The 14477-nt window shown below is 37.7% G+C and overlaps 2 protein-coding genes across 2 annotated transcripts; both read right to left on the reverse strand.

Moving 5' to 3' along the window:
• Positions 1-5748: 5748 nt before the first annotated feature.
• LOC119795609 (gap junction Cx32.2 protein-like) lies at positions 5749-8980 on the reverse strand. Its single transcript, XM_038303682.1, has 3 exons — positions 8822-8980; positions 8045-8178; positions 5749-7040 (listed from the first exon to the last, which is right to left on the reverse strand). The coding sequence occupies exons 2-3, from the start codon at positions 8171-8173 to the stop codon at positions 6387-6389; spliced, it is 783 nt and encodes a 260-aa protein (XP_038159610.1). The 5' UTR covers positions 8174-8178; positions 8822-8980; the 3' UTR covers positions 5749-6386.
• Positions 8981-10949: 1969 nt separating this feature from the next.
• gja13.2 (gap junction protein alpha 13.2) lies at positions 10950-12946 on the reverse strand. Its single transcript, XM_038303697.1, has 2 exons — positions 12793-12946; positions 10950-12207 (listed from the first exon to the last, which is right to left on the reverse strand). Exon 2 carries the CDS (start codon positions 12178-12180, stop codon positions 11323-11325), a length of 858 nt encoding a protein of 285 aa, XP_038159625.1. The 5' UTR covers positions 12181-12207; positions 12793-12946; the 3' UTR covers positions 10950-11322.
• Positions 12947-14477: the final 1531 nt, after the last annotated feature.

A 14477-nucleotide genomic window follows, 5' to 3' on the forward strand; every position in this document is an offset into this window, starting at 1 on the left:
TAGCATAAATTTTTTAAAGTTGTAAAAGTTTAAAATATATAAATGTTTACTTGTGGTAATGCCAAAATCGACACAAAATAATTCTGCGCCAAGAGGAATAATAGTTTGAAGTGAGACATGGCTTCTTCTCACTTGCCCCATTTACATTACCCCTCTGAAACCGATCCGTGTCAAGTTCAGACTGAGCTTGGATCAGTTGACCGTGCTGAGCTTGGTTCTTATGACCATTTACACATCACGCTAGCACAGTTCTTCGTCACCTATTGTTGGTCCACAATTCTGCAGCTCTTGTAGCGGACAAAAATGGTGGCCATTTATTGTTAAGAGGCTGAGAAGAAGTTCATGTTGCGAACAGGTGAAGAGATCTGTGAATTGCAAAACCAGACATGCCAAAAAACCCACAAAATGTCAGTCTTGGTTTGTTAGTTCCTGTTTTTCTTGGTTTTCCATTTGTTGTCCTCTGCTGCCCTCTTGTGTCCTCTTTCCCTTGCTCTGTTTTCTGTTCTGCCCTCACCTGTTTTCAATTCCCTCGTTAGCCCTCTCTTTGTCTCTGTCCCCTTTAAAAGCCCTCCCTCTTCAGTTCCTGTTTGCTGGATCCTCGTCTAACGTCTGTCTGCTTTCCTCGTCTCTCCCTGGTTTCTAGAGTTTTGGTTAACCCCTGATGTCTCCTTGGTTCTGGTGCGTATGTTATTTTCTGTTGGATTTTGATTCCTGCCTCAGTTCCTGTGAACCTTAATAAACCCACTTAAATTTACCTCTGCCTACTGGCCTCTGCATTTGGGTCCTCCAAACCAACACCGTTTCATGACACAAAATCAGTCAGCTGACTGTAAAAAGGAGTTGACACTGTCTGCTCATGCACTCTTTGTTATCAGAGAACGGAGCCACATCTGAACCGTGCCCAGCCCTGCTGTCGAACTAGTACTAGATTTAATGCGGTTGTGTCTGGCACAGTCCAGTTTAGTTGCGTTCCATTTACACTCAACAGTTATCCCGGTTACCGTGCTCCGACTGTTCTCAGCACAGTTTCATGAGGATAGTGTAAACGGGGCTTTAGATACATTTCTCAGATTCAAGCCACCCCAGAAAAGAAGCAACCCTATGGTGAACATCGGCCAAGCTTTTGAGCATTGATGCTGAATTAAAGAAGTAAAGGAGCTAAGAAGCCCGGCAGATGTTGCTGCTTCGTTATCAACATCTTAATTTTCAAATCATCATAAAAGTGAAGCCAAGGTAAGGATAAAAGATTAGTCATTCAAGTTAGTTACAGTTTAAGTGCCAGTGGGTGTTATCATTAGAAATTTATTCAATGTTATGTCTTGTGTAGAGGGGCATAACAAGGGACAGGGTTAATTCTATAGGGGCACTAGCCCCTGTTGGCCCCTGTCTAGAACCGTCCATGACCTCATGCATCATCCTATACCCGATTTTTAACCAAAAACAAACTATAAAAATTAACCAAAAAAAGTGAAGTACAATTTCCCCGCAGTTTATTTGAGTAGATTTACTCAAATCTTATTAGTGAAGTATACCTAACTGCAATAGCTATTAGATTAAGTCTAATTATTACAAAAATGATCCCTGTAAAAAGGCTGGGATTGAATCCATAAAATGCAGCCATGTTACAAACTGCTGCACCCCTCAGGCCACATTTCAGAACTCCTCTGTTATTCACCCTGCTTAGCCAGCAGGGCAGCTCAAGGAGGGTTAATGAGACAACAATAGCTCCTTACTCACAACCATGGACGTGCCAAACTTCTCGTTTGTTTGCCAAACTGTTTTTTTTCCTCTTCATTGCTTTAGCTAAATACATGGAGACGGATTGTACTGTTATGAGAAGCAGCTTGTGTTAAAAAGTTTGAAGTTTGTAATGATTATTTTTGTAGAAACAATATTGTTCATATATGGAATTTTGGGACCATTTTTGGTTTGAATTATTCATCACTTCGATTTAGAGACTCTGCTTAAAAAAACAAAAAGAAAACAAAATTAGAATAGCCACAAAATATCTTCAGAACCAGCATTAGAAGAAGAGAGCCTCATGTTGGGTATAAAAGGAGTAAAATACATTCCAGCTCTGTGGAAGTAAACAAGGTCGGAGTCTAAAGTTTTACATACAGTAATAAAATGGTTTATTGCACCAAAATGTGCTCTAAAATTCACATTTACACTTGTGGTGTTCTACATGTATGCAACTTATCTCCAAATAAAAGACACATTTTTTTCTGTTTTACTATAGAAAAAGGACAATAGTTTAACTGAACTTATAATAGTTCAACTAAAATGACTTGTGTGTTTAAGTGTTGAAACCGCTTCTTAAACTTTAAATATAAAAGATAAAACACTTGCACATGCTTTTAGATTAATTTTGAAACAATGTGATTCTCTGTTAGTAATTTTTGTACAGCCTATAGTTTTTTACAATAACATCTAACCTCTACTGGTTACTGGTTTAATCTGGTTTGGGAAATGTGGGAGCCAGCTTTAGACACAGGCACAGGCATGAGTTAAGACTCAAATTCTGAATCATATTTTGGTAATTAGAGGGAAAGTACAGAACTGCAGAAACCAGAAAGGTCTTGAGTCATAATTTATTTCTCAATAAGTTTCTTCCATTTAAGGTTATCTTTCAGCAGTCCAAGGCTTTTTAGTGGACAGTGAAAAAAATAAAAAATAACTTGGAAAAGGGCAGGACCTCATGTTGCTAGAGAAAGAAAAACTGAAACAGAGGAAATTGATCATAGTGATTAAATATACAAAGAGACTTCTTCTTTCAGTATTATTTATTTTGTTCATTTTTAAAACCACTTGAGTTTGACCGAAAGGTCATCGAGGAACAAAAAGGCTTTTACTAAAGCTTTAACGAGCCACTTTAAAGTGATGTTCCTCAAAAGGAAAGGAAATTAACATATAAGGATATTTCTAAATTGAAATATTATAGTTGCAGTATCATGCTCTTAATTTATTTAGATAGAACTAAACTCATTGACAAGGTAGTATTAAGGTTCAATAATCCAGGTCCATACATCCAAATTCAATGTAAAACTACTTCATTGATCTCAACAGAAAGTTTAATAAATGAATAAATAAAATGTATATGTATGCGTCTTACAGAGCCACACCTTGGTTATCCAGGCTGTGTGCTCATTGTCATGTTGGAAGAGCCAGCCTCGACCCATCTTCAATGATCTAACTGAGGGAAGGAGGTTGTTTCCCAAAATCTGCACATACAGTACAAAACCCTGTTCCATGTGCAGAAAAACACCCCCAAAGCATGACGCTACCACCCCCATGCTTCACCGTAGTGATGGTGATCTTGGGATGGTGCTCATCCTTCTTCTTCCTCCAAACACATTTAGTGGAATTATGACCAAAAAGTTCTATTTTGGTCTCATCTGACCACATGACTCCTTGATTTCAAACAATATGTCTTAGGGCCGGATCTATCAAGGGTTTGCGTGTCTAAAAACGTGAGCTATTTCACTGCGCACGCTAAAAAAATGTACAAACTGATCTATCAACAGCGTGCTAAAAGGATTTGGTCTTTAAAACGTGCTAAATAGCGCCTCTTATCCATTTAGTACTTTTTCTGCAATGAATATGCAATATGGGGCGTTTACACGCAAAAGTGCGTCTTGTGGGAGGAGAACATGTAAATATATTAATTTAGCACTCGCAAAGTGATTTATTAAACCTGAAAGCAATTTTGCTAACGGTATCTGACTCTATATTTAACACGTTTCAAAAGAAGGTGCAAATGGTCTGTATGCGTAATTGGGCACACATGGCAGCGGTTATTGTCGCAAGAAGGAGACATTGAAATGAAGCAAGGAGACGCAGAGAACGCATTTTTTCACTCCGTGTGAATATTTTTGGAATGAACGAGGAAACGATCATCAAAACATATCGTTTATCCAGCATTGCCATTTTGGAGCTGTTGGGGGAACTCCGAATGGATTTGGAGCCAGCCACAAGGAGGACCCACGCAATACCAAATATCACAAAACTCTGGAGGGCGTCTCCAACAGTTTTGCACCTGCCACCAGTTACGCAATCACTCTTGTTAAATCACCCGCAAACCATGGTTCAGCCCCTCGTGCAAAATTCCAGTTTGCGCAAATTACTGCACGGAAAATTGGATCTTGATAAATCCGGCCCTTAGTGTATTACTAACAGTAACCTTGGAAACGGTGGTCCCAGCTCTTTTCAGGTCATTGACCAGCTCCTCCCGTGTAGTTCTGGGCTGATTTCTCACCTTTCTTAGGATAATTGAGACCCCACGTGGGGAGATTTTGCATGGAGCCCCAGTCCGAGCGAGATTGACAGTCATGTTTAGCTTCTTACATTTTCTAATGATTGCTCCAACAGTGGACCTTTTTTCACAAAGCTGCTTTGGCAATTTCCCCGTAGCCGTTTCCAGCCTTATGAAGGTGTACAATTTTTTCTCTAGTGTCTTTGGACTGCTCTTTGGTCATGGCCATGTTATTAGTTGGATCCTTACTGATTGTATGGGATGGACAGGTGTCTTTATGCAGCTAACGACCTGAAACGGGTGCATCTAATTCAGGATAACAAATGCAGGTTTTTAAGGGTCAGAAATCTAGCTCAGAGACAGGTGTTCAAATACTGAATTTCCTTACTTTATGTAATTCAATAAATTAATAAACAAATTTACGAGAGAACAATGAAAAAGTAATTTTGACAATGACATTTCTTAACCAGAAACAGGTTGAAATATGTTTATTGGAGCTATTTATTCTTTTTTTGTACATATAGTTAGGTTTATCAGGTTATTAGGAAGGCTGTTAAAAGACCAGCAGGCAATGGCAAGGACCAATATTTTTTTTGTTTTTTTACCAGAGCAGGGAAAAAACAACAGAAACAATGAAGAAAAGGATATGTTTTGTTGTTAGCTAAACTGGATTAAAATCAAACAAACAATAGATTTCAGGTTTTGCCATTGGTCTTCTTTTGCCTGTTTATTATGAAATACACCAACAGTGCAGCAGTGGCTCTTTGATCTTGAATGTTTCATGTTTGCTGATGAAGGTTCTCAGTCATCCAGGTCATAGTCATTCCGTAAAATTCAAAAAAATATCCACTGGACTTGGTTTTCAAGATTTGAAGACGTTTCGCTACCTCTCCAGGAAGCTTTCTCAATTCAAATGTGAATTGAATTCAAATGTGAATTTGAACTGAGAAAGCTTCCTGGAGAGGTGGCGAAACGTCTTCAAATCTTAAAAACCAAGTCCAGTGGATATTTTTTGAATTTTTACGGAGTTTCATGTTTGGTTTGAAGAAAATTTAACTTGAAATTGAACATCTGGCTTGTCATCCTTGTTCTTTAACCAGATTGTGTCTTATTTTCATATCTACTGTTTATGTCTTCAAGTTTTATTTCATAAAAAAGCTTCAAATTAGCTGATGGAGGAGTAGCTGTATGTGTGAGAGCCCCGCAAATAGGATCATAATCAGGTATTCACATATTAAATCAATCATGTACTATTCAATCCACAATAAAATCATAGTTAAAAATTCTTTTGAATTTTATTTAAACAGTTGATGTGTTTCCTATTTCCCAACTTGTATATGTTTGTATTAAATGTCCCATTAGACATTTTTACTTAAAGAAAAAAAGTTTATTTGATGTGTTTGGAGAAATTCGATTTCATGGTATTCACTTATTATTTGTACTTTTATTTTTGACAACTAGTAAATAAAGAAAAAGACATTTTGGACACAGTAATGAGGTCAGTTAGCCTTCTAGAAAATTTTATTTTATTTTACAAAATGGTATACAAAATCAAACACTTTGTTTTGAATTATTATAATGATCTTAAAGAAAAAAAAAAACAGCTGATAAAAACAGAAATAAAAAAGATTTACTTTAAATTTATAATCAGATATAAAAAAGGGGCTCGCAAGTTTATTCAGACAACAAAAAGTGTTAACGTGTTAAAAGGTAAACCACAGATTACACCAGGCTGTCCTTTAGAACCTCAGAACTCCAGAGTTTGAACAGACTGGATCAGAGTCCGGTGCTGCAGGTTTCAGCAGAGGAGCTGTGATCCAGCTACATATATGTACAAAACGCAAAACAAGTAAAACCATTTAAAAAGGCATTTGCTCTCCATAATTTATTTATGTGACATCAAGGCTAATGGATATTTGTTATTTTTGTTCTATATTAAACAAGTTTAACTGGAAAATGTACATCATATAATCATATAAATATGTTTAGGAATTGAACACGATATAACAACTCAGTTCTCTGTAACTAATCGTACATTTTGTCTGACAAATTCAACCTTTGTAGTCACTGCGTTATCGGCCCCTGCTGACAGTATGGCTGCAGATGTTCCCTCAGATCTGCTTAATATCGTGATTCAGGCCGTGCTGGAGTCATGGCGGCTGAGCTTCTCATTTTTCATCATGCTGTCGGTGGTGAAACGGGGATGGATGGCGATGGCTGTCGTCGGCACCGTTTTCGCCCTCCGCCTGGAAGATCTGGAACATGCAAGGTAGAAGATCTCCACCACATTTAGAACCACGGAGACGCAGGACACGACCAGCATGAAGATGATGAAGATGGATTTCTCTGTGGGCCGGGACATGAAGCATTCTACGGTGAAGGGACATGGGGCCCGGGAGCAGACGATCTGAGGATCCATGATGAACCCGTACAGGTAATACTGCCCCACAATGAAGCCGATCTCCATCACGATTCTGAAGAAGATAGAGGTCATGTAGTTTCCCAGCAGGTCGCCCTTTATCTGCACTTTGCCCTTTTCATCAGAGTATTTGGGTCCTTTCACATTCCCCTCGTTTGGGTGGGTTTCTAAATACTCTCTTAATTTCTTCTCTTTGTGGAGGACGTGAAACACATGACCAAGGTAGATCAGTGATGGCGTGGAAACAAAGATGATCTGGAGGACCCAGAAGCGTATGTGGGAGATGGGGAAAGCGTGGTCGTAACAGACGTTCTTACAACCGGGCTGCTTGGTGTTACAGACCATTTTGGACTGTTCATCCCCCCAAACCTGCAATGTTCAAATACAAAACGTGTTACTTCTCTGAGATGTGAAACAGAATGATGATCAGTAAACAGCGACTGCATTAAAGCCAACGAAACCTCACATTTAGTCCCTTCTGCAACCATTAACTGTGATGGATTTTATTGAAGAGGTACCATGGATATGTTTTCAAACCCTTTTACTTAAATACCTCTAAAGAAATTAAAGTGCAATCAACTACCTTCAAATTACAGAAAAATAAATGGAAGTATATGCAAAATTTTTTTCTCCTGACTTTTCACTAGACGAAGAACAAAATCTTCCCCACAGGATGACAGAGCCACTGCTTTGTCTCCACAGGCATTTGGCTGTTGTTTAATCAATTGGAATCAGAGTAGAGGGAGGTGTACAAAAGGTAGATTTCCCTTTTTTCATATTAGTATAGTACAAAAAAGGTGTAAGATTTAAGAATATGTATCAGTTTGTGTTGGTCACTTATATCAAATATTAAAGGCATGCATCAAGGTTTGTGGTTCAACAAACGTAAATGGTAAAAATACATTTTGAAGGAACTGTATATTCTGCAGGTTATCAATGTTTTTAAATGCTGCTCTGATAGAACAATGACTCGGGTAGAGTAGAAACCCTATGACTTCATGCGAGATTTAATTTACCTTTAAGTTTTTGTTTTTTTTTAAGTATTTTTGAATAACAATACAGATTTAAAGTTAGAATAAAGTAAACCATAGGTAAAAATTAGTCATTGTGCAAGCAGCTTTAACCAAAAAGGCATTAAGAAAAAACAAGACATCAAGATCATAAGCAAATTTTATTTTAGTTCTTTTTTTTTCTGCCCTTTAAATACTGTCACTTAATTACTTGAATACTTACAGAAAGCTGCTAGAGGGCGCTATTTTAGTGTCTGAAATGTGCACAAGTTTGCAATGTTGTCTCCGAAACGTGACATGTTTTATAGTGGAGAAATCAGATAACATTTAAAACAGTAAAAACGTGACAGTTTATAGTCTGACCTTCTCAGCTCCTGCTCCAAGCACCATGATCCTGAAGACGAAAAGCACACTGAGCCAGACCTTCCCCACCACAGTGGAGTGTTCCTGCACCTTATTCAGCAGAGAGGACAGAAAACCCCACTCTCCCATGGCTCCTGCAAACAAATGCAAAAAATTAGACGTTATGTTATAAATCCGTAAATAATAAATATCTTAAATGGGGAATAGAGCGTATCACTCCTTTTCTGTTTTCATCTTGATTTAAAATTCAAGAGAACAATTAAAATCAAAGCGATTAATTTACGTTTTTATAATTGTTTTAAGGTTTTATAATAAAAGAACTGTGTTGTATTTAATCTTTATTTGAATAAATACTTTGCATTAATTTGACCAAATCGAATAAATTGGACACAATGTAAATCTGCTTTGTCTCTAAAATGATCATAGTTAATTATTTGTCATGAAAAGAGCATAAAATAATATTTGATACCATATTGTATTAATGAAGGTATAAATGTACATGTATTTTAATCCAAATTAATCAGTACAACTGTTTAAATCAAATAATAATGTTTAAAAGAAGGTATGCAGTGCAGAATGTATGTTGATAAATAGGGCTTAGCGTGTCCTCAATTAATAGACATGCATACAAAAACTCTAAAAACACTGTTTGTGTTAATACAAGTTGATATTAGGCTACCAAAATCCCCTTGCCTACAATTAGTTATCAAAGGAAAATAATGTTTTTGAATTAAATCTGTTTCCTTGGTTGAATATAAAAATGAGAGTCCACCTTACCTTTGATTAAAAAGCCTTCTTTGATACAAACTGCTCGATCACCGGTGTTAAAGAGGAATGACAGATTCCAGTGCTCCAAAGCAAACTCGTGGGCAATGCCTTGAACTTTAGATCAGACTCTGTTGCTCAACACGTTGAGCTGTCACGTTGACGTGACATCTGGAAATGATACATTTGGGCTGAGCTCTCACAAGATTATCAAAGTTAATGATTAGCAGCACTTTAAAACAAAATGTTTTTGCTTTGACTGTATGCTGGACATCCCTGCAGAAATCCAGTGCAATTCAGTTTTCAGACAATTATATGAGATCTGGATCTATAAAGGAAGGGGTTTTAGTGAGTTATTATATGGAAGGCAAAAGCTGCATTGTTCAGTCAGAAGTTTTTTGGTAAATAATTAAACATGCAAAACTACATAAAGATTCAAGTAAACAAATTTTGAACTCATAGATTGTTTTTCATTTTCATTTAGTTTTAAGCTTTCCTTTTAGAAAAAAATTATCAGAAAATCAACTGTTATCAGTTCATAACGATCAAATAACTTGAATCAGAAGCAGCAGAAAAAAAAGAAGCATATATTAAGGTAAAAACTGTGACAGTATGTTTGTCCATTTAACACAATGGACAAACATACCGTTTGTCCAATTATTTGTTAAATAAATATAATATTTCAAATTCAGCTGTGGACATAAACACTGCAAAACGAAAAAAAAAGAAAAGAAAAAATCTTTGAATAATTGCATTTTCCCTTACTTGAACCGTAAAAATATGATCACCAGCAAAAGTATTTTTGCCCTTGAAATAAGATTATTAGACATTTTGCATTTGAAATAAGATGATGGAGGGTTTTATTTCTTATTTTGAATTTTTTTCCAATGTTAAATTCCCTTACCTATTTGAATAAAGGAAAAATACTTACTTGGATATCAGTTTTTATAGTGTAATACAACCGTAAAAGCTCATATAAAGATAGTATGGCTTAATAGTTAATTTAGGTCATTTGAGTTAATCAAAGGCACAATTTGATTTCCTCACATAATAAAGAAAATCCAAAGAAATTAGTCAAAACTTTCATAAATCTGTTTTGTTTTTTGGTTTTAATAGAAATCCATCGGTTTATACAGTTTTAGACACAGATAATGCAGCACGGAAAAGCTGAGACATTGGGGAGGAATCTTCTCTTCAACATCTGAGAGTTTTATATTTTGGTAAATTGAGTTAGAAGCTGCAGAGCTAATTTCAGTGAAACACTTTGATAGACTGAATAGTTGGAAGAAGCCATTACTTTCAAGGCAACTTAAAAACAAATAGTAATTTTTAAGAGACTCTGAGATAAATATATTATTCTTTAAAGATTCCTAAAACAGGAGTTTTTAGCAATACTGACAGTTGATTAGTAGACAAAAGAGGAACTGTGCAAACTGCCCCATCATAACTATGATGTACAGCGTTGGCAGCATCATGGTATGTGGGTATTTATATGTAGGGAGGCTTAATCCACATCTCTAAATGGATGATGTGACAAGGTGACACATTTATGTGGAACAACTGAATCTCAAGACATCTGCCTGGTACTTAGGAAGTCCTAAACACTGACTAGTAACCTAGAGGCAAATTAGATTAAAAGTGGTTTAAGGATTACAAAATGTTTTAAAGAACTCTCATAGAGAAAAAAAGGATTCTGGGATCAAAACAACCTACAAATATGACCTTTGCATGAATTGCCTTTTTTTAAATATAGAGCCATCAAAGAATGGGAAAAACTCTCAGATCGTGTCAAACATCAGGTTGCCCTGTTTGATTTCTCCCAAAATGCTTTAAAATAATTATATTGAAACTGGCACTGTCAACCGGCCAAAATTTGGTGAACTATTGTTAAAAAAAAACCTTTGGAAAGAAACATTAAACTATTTTATTTAAATGCTATCAGGTTTTGAGGAGCCTTTTTGAATTTAAACAAATTCCTAAAAACATAAAAAGTCTGATTCATTGTCAGATAGCAAGAAAAAACTGTGATATAATATTCCAGTATAAAGAACTGAACCGTTAATTATATGTTCAGTATAAATGGTTCAGTATAAGTCAAGATTTGTACAATTTTTTTTATTCAAACGAAGCAGCAACTTTGTTGAAATTTGAATCATTTATTAAAAAGAGATAGAGGCATACAAAAAAGTCTCTGCTACAATCTTTTTCATAATATAGAGAGCAAATTTTAATAGAAAAGTTCTGTCACTATAAGACAAAGAACACATTAAACAAACATCCCTTCAGTCAAACAGTCACAAGTGATCAGCTTTAGTATAAATAAAATCGTTATTGCACATTTTGTTTGTAGATTTCAAGTTAAAACAAGAAGAAGAATCCATCACTGTTCCCCTTACTAGTGGTTATTTATAGTTGATTTATTTTTTTTTAATGGATGATCACACAATGCCAAGCCTTTACTGAAATAAACACATTGGTACCAGTCTTTTGAAGGTATTAAAACAGTTATGATTTTAATGTCCGCTCAGTAGTCGTTTCTCCTCTTTGGCTCCATCCAGGCTGCCTCCCACGCTGTGGTTCTCCAGCTCCATGTTCATCTTGTTCTGCCTCAGTGTGTCCTCTGAGGTCGGCCACCTGGGGCCTGACAGGCTGGCTGGGTGTTCCGCTGAGGTGACCCGGTGGGTGCGACGCTTAGACCCACACCTCACCCTGGTGCAGATCAGATATAACAATTCGACAACATTGAGGACCAGAGAGACACAGGCCACCACTAGCATAAAGATTATAAAGATGGTCTTCTCTGTGGGACGGGACATGTAGCACTCCACGGTGAAGGGACAGGGCTTCCTGGAGCAAGGGAACATTGGCACCATGACAAAGCCATACAGGTAGTACTGTCCCACGATGAAGGCTGACTCAATGATGATCTTGAAGACGAGCTGGGTCAGGTAGCTCCCCAGCAGATTCCCCTTGATCTTGATGTGTCCCTTCTCATCGCTGTATTTGGGCTGTTTGAGCGTCCGTGGCCCATCAGGGCTGGCTATCTGCTCCCTCAGCTTGTTCTCCTGTTGGATGACATGCATGGCATGGCCCAGGTAGATCAGCGTAGGAGTGGACACGAAGATGATCTGGAGGACCCAGAAGCGGATGTGCGAGATGGGGAAGGTCCTGTCATAGCAGACGTTCTCACAACCGGGCTGCTGGGTGTTGCAGGTAAAATCCGACTGCTCGTCGCCCCAAACACTTTCTGCTCCTGCTCCCAGAACCATGATCCTGAAGAGGAACAGGACGCTCATCCAGATCTTCCCAATCACAGTGGAATGGGACTGGACTTTTTCCAGCAAGGAAGACAAAAATCCCCAGTCTCCCATCTTTACTGAGGTTGTTCTGGCACTAACCTGTGGTGAAACAAAGGAAATCTTAATCGATAGAACAAACTCCTCATTTTAGTCCTATTGACCTCGAACCACTCCTTATTGCTAAATCATTAACCCCAACTTTTTTATGTAATCAATACACCAGTGCAGAAACGTAAGCACTACTGTAACTGTTCAATACATGAATAATATTTGGATCTAAGCATAAGAAGGAAGAAACATCTGTCAACTGAACCTTGAGCTTTTTGGTCAATATATTTCTCCAGCAGTCATTCCAGTTTACAATTTCTTGCAGAAACTAAAACTAAGTCAAAGTGAATAAAACTTGATTCCCACTAAAATAAAAAAAATTAAAGTTTAAACACCCTTTAATGAAACAGCTGAAAGGATCCTTTAAATGGCTAAATGTAAACATGGTGGAAAGTAGTCAAGGCTGCCCAAAAGTAAACACCAAAAATGTGCTTAAAAGTCCAGTTACTAAGTAAAGGAAATTTACACAAATTTCTTAAATAAGACAAGTTTCATACATTAGAATGATCTCAAAGATATTTATTTTCTAAAGTGATCATTGAGGTGTACTAGAAAAGAAAAAGAGCAGCATCTTACCTGCTAACCTGGTCAGAAAAGACTGTCTCTGGTAGGGAAGGATCACTAACTATGGTTGAACCTTGGAGTTTTGTACTTGGTGAGTTCAGCGGGACTCATGAGGGATCAACTTACGCAACACACATCTGGCCTTTATGTCACGTTGTAATCATCAGCGGGTGAGGACAGCAGAAAAAGCTGAAGTGAGTCTTAAACGGGAGGACCAGCGTGTAATGATTGACAACTCAGAAGCCCAAATTCATGTTTGCTGAAAAGACTGAGAGTTGGGAAGCAAAGAAACAGGTGTGGTAATCAGTTCAACCATCCTGATGGAAAGACTTTTTCATTCAAGATTAATTATTTCCTTCTTATTTGCTATAGGTTTGTTTCACTTGAATGATACTGAATTATTATTGCCCACACAGTGTTAAGTGTCAAGTTTTTTTTTAGCTCTTTACACACTTATTCTGATGAAGTATTGAGAAAAAATCTAAAAATTATGATTTCTGTGTATGCTTTGAAATCATAATACTAAAGTAAAACCGGATTACAACATTAAGTGGTGGAAAGTGTGTTAAAAAAAATACATCCTGTAATTCAGAGAGATAAAAGACAGATTGAGAAGTACTTCTGGACGTGGCCAGCCTCTGGCATCAGTTTCTCCATTTAAGGCCAGTTTTTATAATTCAACAATGCTCAACGCACTAGACCAGAATGGCATTGACATGCCAGTTCCAGGTTGAAAAACACCCAAAAACAAATTGAAATCTCATGACCACCCATCTGTCTATCCGTCCATCTTTCCAACTGTCTTTCCATCCGTCTATCCGTCCGTCCGCCCGTCTGTCCATCCGCCCGTCCATTCACCCATCTATTCATATTTTCTCACTTTCCCCCCCAACAAATAAACTAAACAATCTGTCTCAGGTTGGCTGAAAATCATGACAGTTTTTCAGAAAGAGAGCATCATACAAACAGTCAAACATGGTGGTGATGGGGTCTATTTTGATGCTTCATTACTTGGTTGATGTGGCGTTTTTCATGGATCCACGAATTCTGCTCTCCAACAGAAAATCCTGAAGGACATTCTCCAGCTATGATTTGACGATCTAAAGCTCAAGCTGTCATGATCTTGGTGCTGGTGACTTGCTTGATTGGTCATTCAATTCACCTGCCTAACTCTGCCCAGTTTCTCATTACTGTTCATCTGTTTCACCTGCTCCAGTCTCTATCTAACCTGCCCGCTCCCAGTCATCATTGCCAGATTATTCAAGCCTTTGGTGAGAGTTCTCTAGAATACCTGAAAGTGTTGTGATTGCCTGATCCTGACCCTTTCTGCCTTTGGACCTCTGAGGCTGCCTTCTCCCTTTCTGATCTGTTTGCCTGACCTGTCTTTGGACTCCTGCTGGATTCTACTTGTTGACGACCCTGGATCTGCTCCCTAACACCGACCTAGTTTTCCCTTCTATACCACTTCGGATCTCTGGTCTTCTGGCCCAGACTCCTATGAACCTCTTCAACACCGGCTCTGGCTTCATCCTCTGGATTGTCCTGCCTTCCTTCATCTGTTCGGGTCTGATCTTCTGCTAGTTCTACTGTCTTCAAGACTTCTGCATCGGGAACTCTCTGGGCAGTGTTTGTTGTGTCGCATTGGCAGGATTTGGCTGGAATCCATCTCCTCCTCTGGGCATGGACTGAAATTTAGG

Source organism: Cyprinodon tularosa, unplaced genomic scaffold, assembly GCF_016077235.1.
Source record: "Cyprinodon tularosa strain WSP-4 unplaced genomic scaffold, ASM1607723v1 ctg517, whole genome shotgun sequence".
In the NCBI taxonomy this organism is placed as follows: domain Eukaryota; kingdom Metazoa; phylum Chordata; class Actinopteri; order Cyprinodontiformes; family Cyprinodontidae; genus Cyprinodon; species Cyprinodon tularosa.